General features: G+C 35.6%; 1 protein-coding gene across 2 annotated transcripts; it reads left to right on the top strand.

Annotated features, from left to right (window-relative positions):
* The first annotated feature begins 657 nt into the window (after nucleotides 1–657).
* Nucleotides 658–23,148, top strand: TSEN15 (tRNA splicing endonuclease subunit 15). Of its 2 annotated transcripts, XM_010368951.2 has the most exons (5): nucleotides 658–884; nucleotides 3,373–3,454; nucleotides 3,753–3,888; nucleotides 21,116–21,257; nucleotides 21,790–23,148. In XM_010368951.2, the coding sequence occupies exons 1-5, from the start codon at nucleotides 750–752 to the stop codon at nucleotides 21,808–21,810; spliced, it is 516 nt and encodes a 171-aa protein (XP_010367253.1). In that variant the 5' UTR covers nucleotides 658–749; the 3' UTR covers nucleotides 21,811–23,148. The 2 variants fall into 2 exon arrangements, with proteins under 2 accessions (XP_010367253.1, XP_030792533.1); XM_030936673.1 differs by lacking the exon at nucleotides 21,790–23,148 and having other exon boundaries at nucleotides 21,116–21,662.
* Nucleotides 23,149–23,907: the final 759 nt, after the last annotated feature.

Below are 23,907 nucleotides of genomic sequence, written 5' to 3' on the forward strand. Positions count from 1 at the left end.
AGACTTTGGATTTTGAGTAACCCTTGTCCTGTTCAATGCGATAGCCTCCTAACCAGTCCGTTTGTGTCCTTGCTCCCTTCTGTCTATCCTCAACATATCAGTCTGAGTGATCCTATGAAAATATAACAGGAGCGTCCAATAGCTTCCCATTTCACTCACAGTAAATTAAAAAACACTTAAAATATGCTACTCTGCTTGTCTAAAACTCCTCATCCTTGGCTTTCAGATCACATGCTTATGCTAGTTTGTATCCTACCTTTCTGAACACTCATTCAGCAACTCGTGTTTCCTCTCATCCTGAAACGTGGGTCCACCCTGAAACTATGGTTCTACTTTAAAGTTCTATGTCAGGGCACTGAGTTAGGCTTTTCCCCTCCCCAGCAATCAGAAACCAGGACCCCACTGCTGAAGGCAACGAGGACGTATGTATCCCCCAACTTTCTCAGAGAGTTATCGGCAGCCCTGACTTAAAGAGGATTAAGAGCTTCTGGGCGCAGACTACTCTTTAATATTTTTCACGCTAAAATTTGTTCAGATTTGAATAAACGCAGAGCGAAACTAGAGAGCGTTCGCGCAGGTTCTACCTACCTTGGTCAGAAGGAGGGGCTTATGCAACTTTCCTCCCAGTTCCTGAGCACTCTCGTGCGGCCACTGCGAGCCTCGGGGAAGCGGAACTCACAGGCGCGCGCGCCGCAGCTTCTGGCCGGGCGCGGTTAGTGGTGCACCACTGGAGCGCCGCACCGGCAGGCATGGAGGAGCGCGGCGATTCCGAGCCGATCCCTGGCTGCAGCGGCCTGGGTCCGGGCGGCGTTCGCGGCTTTGGCGACGGCGGCGGAGCTCCCTCGTGGGCCCCCGAGGACGCCTGGATGGGCACCCACCCTAAGGTCAGGAGGCGCGAGAGGAGCAGGGCGCCGTCCAGGCCCCTAACCCAGGCAGAACTCCCAGGCAGCTGTCTTTCTTTCTCCCTCAGCGGGAGAGCTGAGGACGCGCGACCCCTTACCGAGGGGGACCGGTGTGCACAACTGCCAGCCTCAGGCAGCATCGGTTTTGTTTGTTTAAACAAGTTACACTATTGCCCCGACACTTACCCAACCCCCCAGCCAAAGCCATTCTGGAATTGAGATAACTCCGCCCCTCTCAAGCCAGGAGACCCTAATAAGCGCTCCACAGGTTTTGCTATTTAGGTAAATCCCCTTTGGGGGATAAATTTATTTAATCCTCACGGTAACCATGCAAGACAATTTGTGGGCGATGGGTAAGGTCTGCGGGTCCATAATAAAGATTTAGGCACAGTCACGTTTACACTTAGCCTTGGGCCCAGAGTGCATCTTTGTTTTGCAAAGGTGCAGATTCCTAGTATTTCAGATTTCTTCGAAAGTTTGAATAGGTTCTTGCTCAAAGCACAGCTACTCACATTTTGCGTGTATTTTTCTACATTAGCAGCAAGCGAGATAAAGATAGTCCCCTGCTTGCTTCTGCTTGAGACATTACTGCCTTGTACCAGTAAGGTTCCAAGCAGTGAATAGACAGTGAATGGAGATGTGGGTTTTGTAAGAATCTCAAAAACTGGTCTGTACGGTACTTTAACAGAATTGCACTCTTCTGCTAGAGAGCAATGATTCGTAATCATCTAAAAGCAGCCAAGAAAAAATTTGAAGGTATAGGTTTGAAGAGTTAACCTTTTTCAGCTTTTCTTGCATAATTTTATCTTCCTACTCTGTCCCCTTCATCCTCCCAAAAGGTGAGAAAAAGAAAAAATAGCATGGAAATATTATTTAGTGCCGTTTTAGGGAAACAATAGCATGGAGAGGCAGCATATTGGTTAGGAGCATGAACTCAAAATCAGACTCAGTTTAAATCCTGATTCTGTCACTTATCAACCTTGTAATTTGAGACAAATTGCTTGATCTCATTATGCCTTAGTTTCCTCACCTGAAAAATGGGGATATTAATAGTCTATACTTACTTATAGGGTTGTTACAGGATTAAATTAATTAATATTTGTAAGCCATTCAACATACAGAGAGCCCTATATAAGTACTTAATAAATGAAACACCAGAAACAACTTTTTAAAACCTTATCTAGATTTGGTGTTGTTATTCAGTTTATATACTTGTAGTTTGTTTTCTTTTTCAAGTTAATGGCTGTATACACCTTGACCATCAAATCTCCCCTTTCGATTTCTCTTCTTGAAGGATCAAATTAATTTTTAGAAGAAAAAGAAAAGAAGTAATAAAACAATAGGGGGTGTTTGTTTTTCCAATTTCACCTTTCTGTTAATTTGAAAATTATGTAGGTTCTTCCAGTGAAATGGTATCAGACTTATTATCCTCAAACACACTTTTATTTTATTATTCTCCTGCTTAGAAATCCTCAGTGTTTCCATACTGATAAAATCGCACGTATAGCTTGACCACCAAGGCCTTGTAACCTGGCTCAAAAATTGTTTTGGGTGTTATTTTCAAAACATGTTTGAAGTAGACAACTAATAACTCTTATCCTCCTGTAACTGTATCCTCCAGTTACAGTGAAGCTGATGGGAGAATGTGACTTTAGACCTGTCCCCATGCAGGTCTACTAATAATTCAACTCAGCATTAGCCCTGCATATCCACCTAGTCACTGGCATAGCTGTGCAGCCTCAGAATTCTCCTGCAGGTGTAGGCCCCTGGAAAGTCTTCCCCTTATACTGACCAGTAGTCTGAAAGAAGCAGCTTTCTCTAGTTCCTTGTCAATCCCTTTTAAAAAATCTAATGATGAAATAATTCCCTACTCTTAAAGTGAGAAAGAGTGGGTAGAGAGGTTAGGACTGATACTCTAGCAGATTATCTCCATATGCAAATAAGAGGCTAGGGAAATACACGGTACCCACCAACATGTTCCAACACAAATTTTATTAAAAAGGTTTCTCTATTGCTGGAAGATAGGTTTCTTTACAGCCCCTTGAATGTATGTGGCTTAATCCCACCTTTGTGTGATTACCTGCCCTATTACTCTACTTCTCCATTTACTTAAATCATAATGTTCTTCAGTGCTCAACTTGTATCCCATCCCACCTCTGCTATAAAGCTTTCACCAGTCCCTCTGAGTAGAGCTCTTCTGACCTGCTGTCATGTTTTTTATTCCATTTACATGGTTTTTAATCACTTACAGTCATATATTGTTATTTGCCTAACAATTTTAAGTGTGCATGTATTTAACAGTCACAAGTTCTTTAGAGACAGCGATCTCTAAGACCTTATTTGCATTTTAACTTCCACTATACCTAGAAGAATTTTATAGATTATATATACGTAATGACTACTTGTTGATTGAAAGAAAATATTAAATAATTTTTCCTTCTCAATTTGACAATTATGTTTTAATTTTCAGTATTTAGAAATGATGGAATTAGATATAGGAGATGCCACTCAAGTTTATATAGCATTCTTGGTTTACCTGGACCTCATGGAAAGTAAGTTGTTTGTTTATATTGTTTTGTTATTGGGACTGTGGTGGGGTACGTTATTGGGGGGTTGGATTGGGATATAGCATTCGTAACATTATAATAAGCAATCTTTTATGCATTTGCTGTTAATTTTGCAATTTGTTTATTTACATTGGGAATCATTGAGTAACAAACTATTAGAAAAGCAAAGATAGGAGGTAGTGTTATGAGTGATATTTGCTCAGCTGAGTATTAGGTAGAAGTTTGGAGTTTTTATCTTTTGTATTTAATACACATTATTGTCCATTCAATGATGTTCTTTCAGGCAAAAGCTGGCATGAAGTAAACTGTGTAGGATTACCAGAACTCCAGCTCATCTGCCTTGTTGGTACTGAGATAGAAGGGGAGAGGTTACAGACTGTGGTGCCTACCCCCATCACTGCTTCCCTCAGCCATAACAGGTGAGAAGGTGATTTTGGTCTAAGTTCCTTTCCCGAGTAAAGCAGTAGGAAACATTAAATGTGGTGATAGAATATTTTTAAAGAAATTTAGGATGCCAGTTTCATAGCTTTACTCTTGGCTATTTGAGGAGTAAGTTAAATATGAGTGTTGTATTCAGCCATTCTTGCATTGCTATAAAGAAATACCTGAGACTGAGTAATTTCTTTAAAAAAAAAAAAAGAGGTTTAATTGGCTCATAGTTCTGCAGGCTTTACAGTAAGCATGGTGCTGGCATCTACTCGGCTTCTAGGGAGGCCTCAGGAAGCTTATAATCATGGAGGAAGTTCGTCATATGGCAAAAGCAGGAGTGAGAGAGAGTGTTGAGGGGGAGGTTCCACACACTTTTAAATGACCGGATCTCACGAGAACTCATTGTCCTGAAGACAGCACCTAGCCACGAGGGATTTACCCCTATAACCCAAACATCTCCCACCAGGCCCCACCTCCAACACTGGGGATTACAGTTCAATATGGGATTTGGGCAGCAACAAATATACAAAGTATATCAAGCTTTTAACAAGTATTTATTTGGCACTTACTCGATGGTCAGTACTTTTCAGAGACAATATGTATGGTAGAAATATTTATATTCTTGGTAAGGAAGTAAGACCATTACATTTGAAATAACAGATATTATAAGATGTACCATGTCATACAAGTCATACTTGATATAGGAGTTGGTGAAGAGCATGATTAACATGCAAGTTGAAATCAAAGTTTCATGTAGCTTGTGGGACCTTTTTGTTAAAAACTTAGGTACACAGCATTGGATTAAACATGTCTTTGTTTCATGACATACTCTCATTATTAGTTCATGCTTGGTTTTTATTTATTCACTTAGTTGTTTTTCATAATGTAATAAGTATCTCTGTAACCATCACCCAGAGCAAAACTAGATTTTGGACAATAACAAACATCTAATCTTATAAGTCCCTTCCTTAACGTGCTTTCACTGACCTGAGGTAACTGTCATTCTGAATTCCATGTTCATTGGGAAGTTTTAAATTTTAGATGTTTTTAACTTTAATTAAAAAACCTTATCTTTTAAGGCTGACCTTATACACTTAATATTTTGCTAAAATTCATTCATTCTTGTGCATTTTTTTGGCTGCCACATAATATTCCATTGTGTGATTATACCCCCATTTTCATATCCACTCCCTCGATGATGGAGTGTTGCTAATGTTTAACTTTAGGAGATAATTTCAAACTATTTTCAAAGTGGTTGCCTCAATTTACTTTTCACCTGCAATGTAAATAAGATCCTTTGGAGCTGTATTGTCTCTCACATTTAGTATTGTCAGACGTTTAAATTTTTGCCAACGGAATGGATTATTCTCATTGTGGTCTTAATTTACATTTCTTTTATCACTCATAATACCAAATATTTCTTTATATATGTATTATTTATAAGAAATATCTGTTCATATCTTTTGCCTATTGGGATGTTTTTAGTTTTCTCATTGACTTGTATGAATTCTTTATATATTCTTGACACTAATAGTTTTTTATTGTGTTTTCCAGTTTTTAAATCTTTTACTATCTTAAGATGTCATTCAATGAATAACAGTTCTTAATTTGAATATAATCATATTTATCCATCTTTTATAATCAACGTCTTTGTGTCTAGTTTAAGAAATATTTTCTATCTAACGGTCTAAAAAATATTCACCTATATTTTCACTAAGAGTTCTGTTATTCTTGTTGTTTTTAATGGTGTGAGAGGAGGTTAAGGATACCATTGTCATGTGGATAACCACTTTTTCTACCCCTATTTACTGAATAGGCCCTTCTTTCCTCACTATCTGACATATCACTTCTGCCGTTTTCCAAAGTTCCAAACATGCATTAATTTGTTTCTGGGTTCTCTATTATATTCCATTAGTCAGTTTATCTGTCCTTTTGCCAATACCACATCGCTTAATCGCTTGCTTTGTAAGAAGTCTTGGTATCTGGTTAGCAAACCTCCCTTATGCATTTCTTCTTTAGAAGCTGTGGCAGGCAGCTTCTAAGATGGCTTCTTATAATTCTGGTATTCACTCCCTTGTATAACTCTCTTCCACTGAGTGAGATCTGGACTCAGTGACTTGCTTCTAATGAATAAAATTTGGCAAAAATGATGGGATGTCACTTCTAAGATTAGGTTACAAAAGACTGTGGCTTCTATCTTGGGCACTCTCTCTTGCTTGCTATAAAGGAAGCCAGCTGCCATGTGAGCTGTCCTACAGAAAGTCTGAAAATAGAAAAAAGATGGCAATTATTGATGGAGCAAGATTCTTGAGATGAGGAAGGATGGATTCAAGAGAATGATGGAAGAGAGTAACATTGAGCATGTAAAGGGGAGCTGTAAACCTCTGAGACTGGGGTATGGGAAGAATGAACAAATGAAAACACAGCTCTATTTGGGTGGCATATAAGTAGGGAAAAGAGCAGAGCCTTTTAAATTCCAGCGTGAATACCGTTGATGAATACTTATATTTTTTCTAGCTGACTATAACTGAATATATAGCAGTCTAATAGAAAAAACCCTAGACTATAAAGTCTTAAGACCTGGTTTCTAGCCTTGAGACTAACACTTAACATTTTGTTTGATGCTTAGCAACACACCTAATTTCTCTGGGTTTCAGTTTCCTTGTCTTTTTTTTTTGTCGTTGAAGGATTTAGATTACCAGTACATGCAAGATCCCTTCTAAATTAAAGCTACTGTAACTGGTTATTTTCATTGTGCATATTTCATAAAGCCATATTAAACTAAATTTGCAGATTTCTATGAAGTATTTTTTGGATTTATGATTCATAATGAGAATTGTTTTTTAATATATCAGTCTATTCATATGCTTCTTTGAGAAGCTCCTTACTGTGGAGTTTTTTCTGTGTTTGAGAATTACAAATAGTTGTTAGCATTGACATCAGATTTAATCACTAGTACTTTCCGGTTTTTACTAGCATGTTTTTCAAGCCATCCTATATCCAAGAGTCTTAATTCATTCCTGAGAACTCATTATTTCTGTCTTTTAATTACTGTAACAAATATTGTCCTAGCTAGTATTAATGTTATATTATTTGTTTGGACAAGGAGTACTATTTGAAATTAACATGCATTTATCCCTAAAAAATAAAATTAATGAAAGCAATAACCTATTTTAATCAAAATCATTTCATAAGTCTAGAAGTACAAATTTGTTTCTATTGTTAATTTCTAGTATTTTCCAAGTGGTAATTAATGCTTTTCTAGCTTGAATGGCTAAATCTTGTTTTCTTCTTCAAGTAGAATTAGTTGGAGTGATAATTTGGTAAGCTATTTTGATGCTCTTGCATTTAATAACTGAGAGAGCTTAAATCTTTATGTCTTGTTTTTATATAAATATTCTTAACTATATTATACAGTAGAATACTAATATAGAAAATAGCACAAATGAGGCCTGATACATACTAGATTTATATGTCTTTTAGTGCATAACATTTTCTCAACTCAAACTATGCAAATAACATTTTAACAAATGGAAATATGTGTGTATATATGTGTGTGTGATTTCATTACTCAGTCTTTAACAGGGCAATCTTTTAGGTAGTAGGCATACTTTTATCTATTTTTACTTTTAGTGTATTTTATGATATAAAATGTTATATGTCTAACAGTAATGCTGCAATTCCAGCCTTTCATAGTTAATGTGGGAATTTTTCTGTGTTAGTAACACAGAGAAGAAAATGATTGATGTTGAGTCTCTGATAACCTTGTATAGCAAAGAAATTCACTGGGACATGTCCTAAAAGTATTTGGTGGGAGGATGTGAGGGTAACTCATCATGAAAGAAAAATACTTTTTATTTAAGAAGGAAAACAGCTTTTACTTATTCAGTGATAAAACATCTACATAAATTAATGATTCTGTTTTCACTTTTAAATATTATTTGTCAGATAATATTGCTTGGGTTTTTTGGTCTTAACAAGTATTTATTGAGTGACTCTTATGTGTCAGGCAATGATCTAGGTGCTGGGGATACCATGATGAACAAATACTTTCATGACATCCTCATGAAAGTAGTATTCTAGCACTGAATATTAGCTTAGAAAATACATTTTTTTGTTTGTTTGTTTGTTAATTGTTGGATGGAATCTAAAAAAAACAGAATTACCCTTTCAGATATTTAATTGAATGTGTGATTTGGGACTGCCTTCACTTATTTTGTAGCTAGATAATTGAATAACAAGGATAATGGAGTACTGATAAGTACTTTAACAGGGATATGTACAAAGTTATGTCAAAACTCAGGAAGGACAAGAAAAGTCTCTTTAGCAGGTAAGAGACCATGGTTTAGTAGGACAACTGTAAGTAATTAAGCATGACTGCCTACCTAGCATGGTGTCTGGTCAGAGTAGGTGTATAGTCATATTCCTTAAGGCAGTAAGTGAATAAATGGATGAATAAAATTTCAGAAAAAAGAGGGAAAGGATGGAAAATTAGATGGGAAAGTTTGTTTAGATTATGAAGGCCATCATTGTTTTTACTTTTTTGCTATTACTAATGGTATTCTAATGAATAGCCTTGTGAGTACCTCCTTGTACTCATGTATGAAAGTTTCCCTAAGAATAGCTGGGACATTTATACTTCTTTCTTTCCTTTTCTTTTTTTTTTTTTTGAGACGGATTCTAGCTCTGTTGCTCAGGCTGGAGTGCAGTGGCGCGATCTCAGCACACTGCAGTCTCCGCCTCCCAGGTTCAAGTGATTCTCCTGCTTCAGCCTCCTGAGTAGCTAGGATTACAGGCATGCACTACCACACCCAACTAATTTTTTGTATTTTAGTAGAGACAGGGTTTTACCATGTTGGCTAGGCTGGTCTTGAACTCCTGACCTCAAGTTGTCCACCCGCCTTGGCCTCTCAAAATGCTGTGATTACAGGTGTGAGCCACTGGGCCTGGCTTATCCCTTCATCTTTACTGGTTATTGCTAAATTGTTACCAAAAGGATTATTACTAGTTTATACTTGCACTTGCAGTATGTAAGTTTTCACAGACTGGGAGAAGATTTATAGCATGTGCATAACTGACAGATTAATTTAGAATTTGCTTCTGTGACTTCAGAAAAAAAATCCCAATGGGAAACATGGGCAAAGAATATGAATAGGCAACTCACAGAAGAGGAACTCAAATGCTCAAGTATGTTTGTCAATCAAGGAATTACAAATATAAAATGTGTTTGTCTGTGATTTGTCTTAACTTTGAAGAAGACTTTCGGACAGTTTGTTTTTATTGTTTGACAAAAATAAGGTACTGTTTAATGGGGAAATTTTGAATAGAACTACAGCTAGCACTTAGAGAGTCTGAACAATTTAGAAAAAGGAGCTCCCTCTCGACATACAAAGAAAAATGTCTCTTCACTAAGGTTCAAGGCTTGGTGAACAGCAAAGGCCAGCTTTTAGATCCACTTGTGCCAGGCACCCTTGTGCAAAGCACAATCTGCTTATCTGTACATGATGCCCTGCCCCTGAAGCATGTCTATGGAGTCTTAGGTTTCCATAAAGAACACTGTGAAAATTACTGCTAAATGGGTGGTGTCATTGAAGGGCTTTAAGCAAGGAAGTGAGGCTGTTGTTTATTCTATGTGGTTTTAAGAATACTTTGCATTTGCAGAGAATGTTACAGAATTTCAAAGTATTTCAAAATATTTTTACAAGTAGACATTCATTAAATCAGCAACAAAATCCCTAGTGGTATACAGGGTGTTTGTTTTATCCTAACTTTACATACAAAAAGCTGAGGTTAAAAGTATATTTTTATTTGTACCCCCACTTTTTCCAAAAGATAATAAAAGATTAAGTGAGCTGTACCAGGGTCTCAACCTCACAGCTATTAGAGTTTCTCTTGCTTTATTGGTTTTTAAAAATATTTTATTATAAATGAAACTAGTTATGGAAAACCACACAATACAAATGTATAGATTAATGAGTTATAAGGCAAACATCTATAAGTCTTGTAATTATAACTAAGTCAAGAAATAGAACTTTTCTAGGCACCTCACAAACTTTTCAATGTGCCCCATCCCAATCATAATCTTTCTTCCCCCCAAAAGTAGCCATTATTCTTTCTTATATAATAATAATGGGCTTTGGCCCATGTATTGTTCCCAGGACCTCTTAGCGCTAACTTTGTCTTTTGACTCTCACTCAAGAAAAAATGTTGGAATATCACTGGTGAGACTGATAATATTATCAGGAATATTAGTTTTATATTTAAAAGTACCCTGCCAACTTTAGTACTCTATTGTTAGAAACAAATTACTTGCCACATACTGTACAACCAACCTCAGCACACCAGTTGTAAATCACCATTTTAGACTCTGCTTCTTAGCTGCTTGAATATAGTGCCTTAAAAAATGCTTTGTATTCCTCAAAAAACCTTAAATAACATTTTTATTAGTAGGAGAGTTGGGTGGCATACATAGCTGTAGAGCCAGAGGAGTTGGCAGTTTCCTGGAGCTACAATTTCTTATTATTTACAAAGAGCATAGCACATAAGGCCTGATAACTGTCTCTTTTATTGTAGGAGACAAATTTTAAAATCTGTTGTTTGTAAAGCTGGACCAAAGTCTGTCATTTACATAGTTAACTACAACTTAGTTATAAAATATTTCCCTAGTAATGGCAAATAGTCCCACTGTTTCAGTCATCACTTGACTGTTATGTGGCAGAGTGGCATGTATATTTATATGGTTTATTATTTATTTTATGGTGTATATGTATTTTCTGCCTCCTTAAAAGGTAATTGTTCTAGGTAGTGTTTAATGTTATATCTGTGTGCTTTTCTAAGAATGCCTGAACAGTTTTTAGTGTCGGCTTCCCACTTACTTTCCCAGGCTTTAGACCTGGTGATTTTGTATACATACTTTCTGGCAAGAGAGTAGACAGATTCCTTTACAGGGTGAATGTGTATTTGAATCACTATGAGTGAATGCATTACTTTGAGCATAAGTACGGTTTGTGATTCATGTTTTCTGTAAAGCAGTTATATATGATATGTGATCACAGTTGAAACACTTTGTCATGTTTTTCAAATTTCAGAAGGTCTTGTGTGTAACAGTCCTTATGAAAATATTGATTTAATGTTATTTCCTGATCTGTAATGGGAGAATACAATTGATAAAGTGCCCATTTCTGATTATCTAGTGGGAAGATTTTGCTGATGGAGTACGAAGTAATTAATTGCTAGTGTTTCTTGTTTCTCTCATCTAAAAATACTTCCTAAAGCTAATGTAAAATAATTTTTAGTTTGCATTATAATGCCATATTAAATTGTATATTTGCATGGCATCCATATGGAGAGTACTCTAGATTGTTTCTATGCTATATTGAATCTAAGGAATACATGAAGCAACTTTGGTAAATGACTGTCGTACAGTTTCCTCAGACACAGCAATGGTATAAAATCATATTCGTAGATACACAGAGATGAAAGAGATCTGATGGATTTAAAGATGAGACAACAAGAGGAATACTAACTAAAACTAGTGACCTATCTTTTTCAGTGCTAAGATTGCAAATGAAGTCAAATTTATGTTCAGATAGCCTGATTAGCTTCACTTTGGACCACCTTGGGTCCGTTGGTATTTATTGAGTGCCCTAAATGGTAGAAGTATACTATTCCGAAGTTAGGATAATAGTATTACACTTTTCTGTAATTGTAGTGGTACTACAGGTAGTTGCAAATGGGAAAATATCTTAAGTGACTTATACAGGGACTCAAATGATAAGGGAACAAAATGATTTTCTAGTCTTTAACTACTGGTAGGGTTTTTTTTTCCCCCCCTCATAAGCTCTGTGTCACCTCCCAATTCCAATGTAAATTTTGTTTCTTCAGTAAGATACAAGAGGTGGGAAAACCTTAGTTGCCATATTTTAAGCTCATCTGTGGTTATATATAAGTTTTAAAAAAAGCTGAGCGAAGTGAAATGTCTTATACAATTATAAAATCCAGGCACAGTTAAGATACAGCTTTCTAAAACTTAATCTCCTTTTTTTTTCCCCAAAGGATTGTAGTTCCTTCTTTAGTAATATGTGAATCATTCATCCTTTCAAACCGGACGAAATTATAAATGGTTCTTTCTTCTCAGTGTCAGAGAAGAATAGTGGATGGGAGAATGGAGCCTCTCCCATCACCATTTTGTTCCCCTAGGACCCCAAATAGTGGCATTTCTTTTGTTTTTATTGTTTCATGGCATTTGGTAACCTTTCTAAATTGAATACACTCAGCCATCTTATCTAAGACAAAAATATTTCAAAAGTTCTTCTTGGCATCCGCATATTACTTGAGAAGTTTAGAAAAAGATGTAAACATTCAATTACCAAATTGCTTCTCTGCAAGCTCAGCTACCATGAAGCTAAAAGTCTAAGAGCTTTTAAAAGTTGGTTTGAATAAAATTATTTTGGCAAGATTATTGTACAATTAAAGGAATTTATGCCTTAAGAGAAGTGAAAATAATTCTGTGCACATTAGAAATGAGTGTCAGAGCCAAAGTTAGGATTCCTAGCCTGAGGTACTTTGCTTAATCTGATGCTTAGCTTATTAATGCATATCACATCCTATTTCCCTCAATGTTGTTTTCAAAAGAATGTACTCTCTTTTTCTCATACATTGAATCTAATGAATTTTAGTTATTTTTTCTTTGTCAGAATTAATTTTTCCCAATATAGCTTTTAAAGACTGTCAATAGTAATTCTTCTTTTTTTAAAGGACATGATTAAAGAATATTTTATTAGCTGTTTGTATTATCACAGCAGTAACCCAGATAATATAAATGGACAAATTATTTATTTTTAAATCCATTGCCTTTGTGTTTTCATGAGGAGAAGAAAAAAATTAATATTTTAATACACTGAGATGTGTAGGGAAAATTAAAAGTTTATTTACTGGTCTTACCCTTCACTAAAAATGTTATAAATGTATTTAATTATACTTTTTATTTAAATATAATGAATATAAACTTAATTATATACTATCTAGAGACAAAATTTGGTTTTAGGATAGCATAAAAAGGTAAATTGCAAATTATTCCAGTATTTTCTAAGTTGCTTATTTATTTATTGGCTGCCTGGGCTCAAGGGGTACAAAATATCATAGACTTTGCCTACAAGATGCTCACAGTCTAGAGCTGAGGTGGACAGACATTTACATCCAGTGTGATAAATGTAATGACAGATACATACAGGGTACTGACGAAGACCACAGAGGGAGGAGACCTAACTTCGACTAGTGGGATAAAGAGATGAGAGAGTCTGGAAAAACTTACTGGAGGACAAGATGTTTGAAATATGCAGGAACAAGGAACAAGGATGGGAATGGATGCCCTGGTTAAAGTAATAATATGAGCAAGATATTGAGGCCTGAGAGGGCCTGAAATTTGCCAGTAGTTCATTATGACTGGGTATGTAGTAATGGCAGAGAGAGTACCTGCCTGCAGTTGGTGAGAAGCCCTAGATTGGTGTGGGGTGGGTGGAGAAGGAGGAGTGAGTATGTGTGATACAACAGAGATGGGAATGGAGAGAAAAGGAGTGGAGGAAAGGAGAGACAGACATAGAAAAAATATGAAAAAACAAACAAACAACTCTCCTCCTGGGAAGTAACAGTTCAGGAAAAGCAACCTCTTAAGGATTAAGGAAGTCAAAGGTAAGAGAAAGTTAAATCAAGAGTTTGCCACCACAAAATCTTTAGGAAATCCTGAAACAAAGGTGAGAAGATTGAGTCAGGATATTAGGAATTGTAATGCTTGTTTCTGTTTTCTGTAATGGATACCAATTACAATGTGCAAATGTGTGAGGATATAGATGTTTAGCTATTAATGCAAGAACCTAATTGGCGGATTTGAGGAGGTTAAGTGACTAGGGCTCAGTCATCTGAGCTTTTCTCTTTATTATACTCACTCCCTAAGCAGCATCATCTGGTTCCAAGGTTTTAAATATCATCGACATACTGATGACTCCCAAATTTTTATCTCCATCTCACCCTCTTCCATGAACTTCAGACTCATATATGTAACTGCCTACTTGACATCTCTACTGCGATCTAAAAAGGCATCTCAAATTAGCATGTCCAAAAAGAAATCTTGATTTGCTCCTATACTTTCTCCTTCTGTAGTTTTCTTTATGTCAATAAATGGCAACTGTATTCATTCTGAAGCTCAGGCCAAAAACTTTAGAGTCATTTTAAAATGTATGCACACACACACACATACACGCACACTTTATGTTTTAGATCAATTTTAGATTTACAGAAAAAATTGAGCAGATAGTACAGAGATTTCCCATCTAAGTCCCAGTCGAGCAGTGTTTCCCCTGTTATTAACATCCTTGTGTTAGTATGGTATATTTGTTACAATTAACCAATATTCATACATTATTATTATTAACTGAAATTTGTCATTTACATTAGGGTTTTTTTTATTGCACAATTCTGTGGTTTTTGACAAATGCATAATGTCATGTATTCATCGTCACATACAGAATAGTTTCAGTGCCATAAACATTCCCTATGCTTCATTTATTCATCCCTCTCTTCACCCCCAAGCCCACCCTTGGCTGCCACTGAACTTTTCACTTTCTGTGTTGTTTTGTCTTTTGCAGAATGGCATATAGCTGGAATAATACAGTATGTAGCCTTTCAGATTGGCTTTCACTCAGCAATATGTATCCTTGCTAGCGTGGCATTTTGGGTTTTAGCTATCCTAGTGGGCACACAGTGGCATCTCATTGCCGGTTTTTTAACTTCTTGCAATTTCCTAATGACATATGATGTTGAACATCTTTTCATATGCTCATTTGCCACATATGAGGTGTCTGTTCAGATTTTTTGCCCATTTTTAAGTTCGGTTTTCTTTTTGTTAACTTTCAAGAGTTCTGTGTATATTTTGAATGCAAGTCCTTTATCAGATATGTGTTTTACAAATATTTTCTCCCAATCCATGGCTTATATTTTCATTCTCTTAACATTGTGTTTTGCAGAACAGAAGTTTTAAATTTTAATAGAATCTGATAGAATTTTTTTTTCCTGGATCATGCTTTTGGTATTTTATCTAAAAACTCATCACCAAATCCAAGGCATCCTATTTTGTCTTATAGAAGTTTTATAGTTTTGCATTTTACATTAAGGTCTATGATCCATTTTGAGTTAATTTTTATGAAGGATATAAGGTCAGTGTTTAGACTGATTTTTTCCAGGTGAACATCCAGTTACTTTAGCACCATTTGTTGAAAAGATGTTTCTTTCTTCATCAAATTGCTTTTGTTTTTTTTTTTTTGTCAAAGATCAATTGACTATGTGGGTAAATTCTGAGCTCTCTATTCTATTCCATTGACCTATCTATTCCTTAACCAATACCACATGATCTTGACTACTATAGCTTTACGATAGGTCTTTTTTTTTTTTCCTTTGTGTGTTTTTTTTGAGACGGGGTCTCACTCTTGTGCCCAAGATGGAGTGGAAAGGCACGATCTCGGCTCACTGCAACCTCTGCCTCCTGGGTTCAAGCAATTCTCATGCCTTAGCCTCTCGAGTAGCTGGGACTATAGGTGTGTGCCACCATGTCTGGCTAATTTTTGTATTTTTAGTAGAGGCAGGGTTTCACCATGTTGGCTAGGCTGGTCTCAAACTCCTAACCTCAAGTGATCCACCTGCCTTAGCCTCTTAAAGTGCTGGGGTTACAGGTGTGAGCCACTGTGCCCGGTTTGTAATAGGTCTTAAAGTCAGATAAAATCAGTCCTCTCACTTTGTTCTTTAACATTTTGTTGGATATTCTGAGTCTTTGGCCTTTCTGTATCAATTTTAGAATCAGCCTGTTAATATCTACAAAACAACGTGCTGGGATTTTGAATGGGTTTGCACTTACTGCGGATCACATTGAGAAGAATTGGTATCCAGGAATATGGACTATCTCTCGATTTATTTAGATCTCCTATGATTTCTTTCATCAGAGTTTTACAGTTTTTCTCACATAGATCCTATAAATATTTTTAGATTTATACCTAAATGTTTATCTTTTATGAAGCTAATGTAAATGGTGTTTTGTTTTTAATTTCAAATTCCAGTTGTTTATTGCTGATATATAGGAATACAGTGGACTTTTGTATATTATCCTTGTATCCTGTAACCTTGCTATAATCTCTTAGTTTTTATTCTTCCATTTTCTCATACCCCCAAATTAATTTATCAGTAAACCCTGTCAGTTCCTTAAAAATACATCCAGAATCTGTCCATTTCTTACCACTTCTCTACAACTGTTACCACTCTCGCTTAAGCTGCTATTATCTCACCTCCTGGACGTACTAAGTGGTCCTCCTTTAAAACACTTGCTATATTAATGCTAGTCAACCTATTGCGTATTTGGTTTTCTTTGATTATCTACTGTCTGTTTTCCTCCACTGGAAAGTAAGTTCCCTGAAAGTGAGAACTTTGTTTTGTTTATTGGTATATCCCTAGGGTCTAACCTGGTACCTGGTACATGGTGCTAAGTATTTGTTGAAAGATTGGGTAAAGCTATCTTAGGCTAACTGTGTTCCTGCAGCAGAGACTTGCTAAATAATACTTTAACGATCATAAGAATATACTATAAGCAACCTTTTAAGAGTTTCCAAAAAATTAGAATATCTGCAAAATCTGCCAGGCACAGTGGCTTACGCCTGTAATCCCAGCACTTTGGGAGGCTGAGGTGGCAGATCGCCTGAGGTCAGGAGTTCGATACCTCGCCAACATGGCAAAACCTCGTCTCTACTAAAAATACAAAAAATTAGCTGGTGTGGTGGTATGTGCCTGTAGTCCCAGCTACTTGGGAGGCATAGTGAAGCAAAGGAATCGCTTGAACCCAGGAGGTGGAAGTTGCAGTGAGCCAAGATCACACCACTGTGCTCCCAGCCTGGGTGACAGAGCAAGACTCTCTCAAAAAAAAAAAAAAAAAAAAAAAAAATATATATATATATATATACACACACACACACACACACACACACACACACACACACATATGTATCTGCAAAATCCATCCACTTGCAGGATTTATCACCATTTTCCACGCTTTACATTGTAACCTGCTAATGTTATGAATAACCTCTTTACTTTTTAGTTGAATTTCTTTTCATTTATATTCTCTCTGCCCTTTCACCCCTCGTTTTCCCTAGTGCCTTGGGAAAAGGACTTACATTAATTCTGGAGTAAAGGGTTACTAGAACTAGTTCTTTCTTTAGAATGTCTCTGCAGATATTCTTAGATATGAGATTTAATCCTCAAATGCTACATACTTTCTTGAAGGACCGTCCATTATTATTTCCCTGTAATGGAAAAATATTGCCACTTTCTGAAAGCATAATCCTTATTACAAATTCATTATAATGACCACTATTTTATTTGAGTCCCGAAGTCTTATAACTGCAAAATGACTTCTGTCATTTGGCCTCTCTGCATATTAGGATGTGTGTCCTCACCTTACCTCTGTTAGAAATCTGCTGCTGGTGAAACCCTCAATTCTGGCAGCTTCTTTTAACTGATACAGCATTTTTTTTTTCTCTTACACTTAAAAAAAAGCTTGCAGTTTATTACAGAATGACTTCCCACTGGGGTGGATAGCTTGATTGTTCAGTAAACCCCCTTGGAATTTTAGCTGCCTTGATTTTTTACTAGGAAGGCATTGGCATGAATTTCAAGGAGGAGGTCTGTTATCCCTGAAACTTTTCTTTGGAACTGAGCCTGTGGATGAATAACGCTCCTTTGGTGCCTCTGGCACCAACTTGATTTTGCATTATGTTTCAGAGTTGCATTATGGTATGTCATTCCATTATATCATCATGAGGCAGATCAAGGAGTTATTCTCTTTTACTAATAAGGCTATAGCGTATGTTATTTGGCCACATTGAAGAGGAAAGAAGGAGATACTTTCTGTGGGTTGAAATTAATACTACTTTTAACCCATGATACATTCATTTCAATAACATTTGAAGTTAAAAGTAATGTGGTCTTCAACTTCTTGTCCTCTTTGTAAATCTCTGGAGATTACTTAGTCTCTGTTTTAGAATCATTACAGAAAAATCAATGCTAAGACTTATGGAAAGCATTTACATAGCTTGGACTGAAGGTATTAGCCAAATAGTGTTAACTGTGTATTTGCTTCAGGCTTGTTTTCAAGTTAGATAGATGAAGCTCTGGAATCACTTTTTTCCTGTACACAGAGCTCCTCTGTGAACAGTTATGAGAAAGAAAAACCTGTTGTGAGCATCAAATTTTGTTACTGTTAATAAAATAGCTATAATTTTTGATATGTATTTTTCTTTAGGTGGGGTTTTTCCCTTTAGATATAACTGAGTTTAAAACCTGAAACTGTTATTATTAATACATAGGTTATATTTTTCATATGTTGATTTCTATCCAGTATGAACTATAAAGAATTTTGTCGTTTATTATTGTAGATTTGCGTGATGAAACATACAATATTTCTAATGTTGTCACAATATTTTTCCAAAGAACTGAGCTATTAAAATTTATACATATAAGGAAATAATTCTGTCATTTCTAAAGTAAGATTTCAAGCCATAAGCTTGTTAGAAATTAAGTGAGATTATAGTCTGGTGATACTTAAATGTTCTTGGGATCTTTACAATCATATGTGGTTTTTTAAGAACTTCAGAATCTTTTGTTACTGTTATTATTAACAGATTGAGAAAGTATAACCTGTTGACTAAAAGGCAAAGTAAACATTTGTAGAATTTTATGCAGTATCCTATAATGGAAGCAAACAAGAAAGGTCTTGTTCTTGTTTGTTGAGGAAAAGATGATGGCTTTGCTTTAAACATACTTGAAAAAGCGACTGGAAGAGATCCTGAACAAGAAACTGTGTGAGACTTCTGGAGTGTACTTTGAGTAACAGAGGCAGATAAACTATTTTTTTCTGTTACTACCGAGAAGATTCACTAGTAATTCACAATCCCTGCCCCCCGCCAACCAAGTACCATAAACAAGGCCTCAGAAATGGGAACTTCCATTTCATTTTTGACAGTGATTTCTCTCAACTCTGAAAACAAAACCCCTTTTACAACTCTGAGTTAGTTTTCAAATGTTAGGGTTTCCTGCGTGGGTATTTGGGGTAAGTATGAAAATGTTTTGCCGCTTAAATCAAAGAACTCCGGAAACAAATATAAATTGAGAATGGAAAAAAAGTAGTGAATAAGATGGAAATTTCTATTCTAAATTTCAATATATGGGCTAGAATTCCCATATAGTTTTTCTTAGAAAACACCCCCCCCCCACCCTCCCACACACACATACAAACACACCTTCTGATTTAAATAACATTATGTCTTCAGAAATGGAAAATGTGTAAAAGTTGTGTTAACAGGCTTCCTTCTTGTCTGTGTCCCATTCTCATCACAGTCTACCAGTTGGGGATGTTTAGAGAAATTTATCTTGTGGCATTGAGGTGGCTTTATGTGCATTATATACTGGGTTTTATGTATATTGCATACTGTGAAGTAATCATGATACATGCTGACAACAAAAGATGTAGATAAGTTAAAATTTTAGTTGATCCATTGTCTGTTTCTTCTTTTCCATCTTTGTAGAAAAAAATTAATTCAAGATGGACAGCCTATAAAAATTGATCTTTTTCTATTATTATTAATTTAGATATTGGTGTGCCACTTTTGAAGAAGGAAAATACTTAGCTACTAAAAGATTTGCGTTGAAGAAGCAATTTTGTTATGCTGCCTTTTATCACAGTGTGATTTCCCATCAGTGCTGAGTAGTGAAGTTTCTGATTAATATCTATAGTTGCTTTATCAGAATATCTTTCTCTAAAGTAAATCATTCTTATGAATAAGAATCTAGCTAATTGTAATATAGTTCAGCATAGGTGGAAATAATTTAAGGACTAAGTCAATTTCTGGAATTCAGACTGTTTCAGAAAATAAACATTTTCTGTATTTCCACTAATGGCACAGTGTACCTTAGTATGTTTGGGTTAGTATTCAGTTTTAGCAATAATCATGGAGGCAGGGTTATCTGTAAATATTATATCCCAATTTGCAAGGTAGCAAAGCTGGTATATATACTACATAATATGACCACTTGACAGTTTAGGAAATCTTTTCATATATGCCATTTAATTGAATCTTATGTGTAGACATAAGGGTGTACTACTATCTTCATTTCAAGTATCCTTGAAAAGACTTTCTCCATTGAATTGCCTTTGTACCTTTGTCAAAAATCAACTGACCAGGCTTATAGCAGGTTAAGAAGTAACTTATATGACAGTATTAACACAAAGGATGGGGGAAGGAATGAAGCTATGTTGGAGTAAACAGTGACACCAGATAGTTATGTGAAGAAATGTAGAATACCTGAAATATTAAGTATGTGAATATAAAAAGACCCTAATATATTTTCCTTTCTCCTCTTAACTTTATAAAAAGAAAATTATATAAAGTAATAATTATAACACTATATTACTGGGTTTAAATATATAAATGTATATGACAATAATAGCATAAAGGAGGAGGAAAGGAATAAAGCTCTATTGGAGCAGTTTCTATATTTTTTTAGAATCAAGTTAGTGTTAAGCTGAGAGAAATTGTGATAAACTAAGACGCAATAGTAATCTCTAGAGTCACCACTAAGAAACTCAAGAAACTATAGTAAAAAAAAAAAATTATTAATTAAAATGGCGTACTAGAAAATACCTATTTAATAGAAAAACAAGGTGATAAAGGAGGGTGAGAGGAAGAAAAAAGACATGTGATATATAGAAAACAAATAGCTAAATGGCAGGCATGAATCCAACCATACCAATGTTAATTTTAAATTTGAATAAACACTCAAAAGGGCAGAGATTGTCAGATTGGATATAAAAACAAGATCCAACTATATGCTGTCTATAAAAGATATACTTCAGATTACAGAGACATCAATTTTGGAAAACTGTCGACTATTTCTATACCATTCTCTTTCCTTTCCTTCTGTGATTCCAATTATGTGTATGTTAAACTTATTTGGTACTATACCAGAAGCTTCTGATGTTATTTTTTAAAATTATTTTTTCTCTTTGTACTTCAGTTTGGTTTCTTGTGACCTGTTTTTAAGTTTTCTATTGCTTTCTTCTGTGTCACATCTCGTCTAATTGAGTGACTGCAACTCCTAAGTATATTGTGACTTTATTTTCAGGATAAGGGAGATCTTGAAGGCATCTCGAAAATTGCAAGGTGATCCAGATTTGCCGATGTCTTTTACTTTGGCCATAGTGGAGTCTGATTCTACAATAGTCTATTATAAACTTACTGATGGATTTATGCTGCCAGACCCTCAGGTCAGTTTTGAGGTAACTGACAGCAAGAAGCACAAAAAGAGGAAAATTATGACATGATTTTAAGTGTGACTCAAGTCATTCACAGAACTGCCTGCCACTTCCTTTGCCATAGGGAAGATTCAAGAAAAAAAGTCCTGATTTTCATACCTCAGAAAATTGGTTATATTTTGTTCAAATTAGCATGTTCCTAGTTATTGTTGCAAAAAAATTGATTTCCTTACTCTATGGAGAATTTCATGGTTTTCCAAAGTATTTTATGAAGTCATCATGCATTTAATTATTTAGTGAGTAACTGAGGTGGAATGTAAAGGCTAGTAATAGTTGTAACTAAAAAAATGCTTCTTTAAGAAACGTTAAATTGGTTGACATTTTGACAGGAACATTTTAATAAGATAAATGTGCTATATGTGATTTCTTTACATACTTTGTTGGCATAATTTGGATAATTACATTAAATAGCTTTCTAATTTTGCTTTTGGATTACATTGTTTATTGGAGAAAAGTCCATCCTGATCTTTTTTTTTTTTTTCAGAATATTTCTCTTAGAAGATGACATCTATGTTTCCTGATGCTTGTTTTATTCATACAAGATTGGATTTGAGAACCATCAGACTGCTTCATCTTTTATCTCAGAGATAGTCAGGGTTGACTTAGATAGTGAAGGTTGACTTTCCCATTCCATAAGGTTTTCATTCTGAAGAATAAAACTTCCCTAGATAGAAGACTGTCTCCTTCTTAAAAAATATAGAGTGATTTCTTTAAAACTTTCTTATCTAGAGACAGTTTAATTACAGTTGTATACAGGTTTATGCCTAGGATGTGTTCAAATGGGTGGGACCTGTCTGCTGCTTTTGTCATCCCACACTCATAGTTGCTTCTTTGTTTCTTACTGCCATCTCTTTTCCTTACTCAACTCTCCCCAGTGCGTTTTGGCCACTGCAGCTATGTTAGAATGGCATTTTATATATACCTTGTCACCTACTTCTGTCTGCTTTTTCCTCTCCAGTAGAAAGTAGAAGATTTCTTTCAATTGGTCTTCCTGTTGCAATTACTGTTATTTCTCTTTTTTGGTTAACTTTAAATCAAAACTCAAAATATATTCATCCAGAGTGTAAACTTAAGTGTCTTGAGTAACAGGAACCAGAGACATGTTACCTACAAGAGTTCTGGGCTGTCCTTTTCATTCTTATCACATATCATAGCTTGAATATTACAAGAGTGTGGGAGAGTATCAACCTTAAAAATGTCTTCATTAATTAGACCCAGTTATTCCACTTTTGTTAATGTCTCTCAAATTGTACAAAGTATGAAAAATTATATGCACAAAGATATTCCAAGTGACATTACTTTTAGTAGCCCAAATTATAAACTACTTTAAAGTTTGGGGTAAAGATTGGCAAACTTCTTCTATAAAGGGCCAGAAAGTAACTATTTTAGGTTTTTAAACCTACTGTCTCTGTCATAACTTGTCAACACTGCTGTATGAAGCACAAAAGCAGCCACAGACAATACATAAACAATATGGGCATGGCTTTGTTCCAGTAAAACTTTATTTACAAATGTGGTGCCATAGTTTGCATCCCTTCATCTAAGAAATAGTCAATAAACAGATGTATACAAATGGTACATAATGTACTTACTAAAAATTAGTAATGAATATTATTAAAAGCATGAAAATGTTACATTAAGTAAAAATTGCAAGATGGAAAAGTGTATGAGTGGATGTAATCATGGCTGAAATAACAGACCAAGCATTCTATAAAAAGGTAACAAAGTAAATCAAATTACTAACCAGTTATAGTGGGATGGGAGGCAGAAAATGGATGACTTTGTCTTTTCTTAATGTTCTTATTTGTATTACTTTTATAATAAAAATGTTTTAAAATTAAAAGGTGTCTTGAAATCTGTATTAGTTATCTATCATTGCAAAATAATATTACCACAAATGTAGCAACTTAAAACAGCACACATTTATTATCTTATAGTTTTTGTGGGTAAGGAACCCAGGCACAGATTAGTTGGGTCCTCTGTGAGGCTACAGTCAAGGTGTTGGGCAGGGCTCCAGTCTCATCTGACACTTGACCAGGGAGGGGTCAGCTTTTTCACCCACATGGTTATTAGTAGCCTTCAGTTCCTTGAGAGTGCTCAATGCTTATGTGCCGTTGGCAGGAGGCCACCCTCAACTCTTTGCCACATGGGCCTTCTCAATATAACTGGTTGCTTTCTCAAAGCCACCAAAGGAGAGTCTCAGCAAGATGGACTGTATAATCTTATATAATGTAATCACATACATCCCATCACCTTTGCCATATTCTGTTGGTTGGAAGCAGGTCATAGGTCCTGCCTACACACTAGGGTTTCATGGCTGATTAGGAAAGAACAATAACAAGAATGGAAAAATGATGAAAATTAGGACCATCACAAAATAGTATAAAGCATCATTCTTCATCTGTAGTCATTCGTGACTCCTTCCTTTGATGGTATTTGAATTTCACTTTTATTCTTGGTGGGAGGTCACCGTAACTCCTTCAGGCTCCCTCTGCTTCCCCAGAAGACATGAAGATGCACCTATTCAGAACAATACGTGTTTCGGTGATTCTAGTGGAAAATTTGCAGGTCTAAGAATCCTAAAATAGTTTGTGATAAATTC

The sequence above is a fragment of the Rhinopithecus roxellana genome, chromosome 8, assembly GCF_007565055.1.
Source record: "Rhinopithecus roxellana isolate Shanxi Qingling chromosome 8, ASM756505v1, whole genome shotgun sequence".
NCBI lineage: Eukaryota > Metazoa > Chordata > Mammalia > Primates > Cercopithecidae > Rhinopithecus > Rhinopithecus roxellana.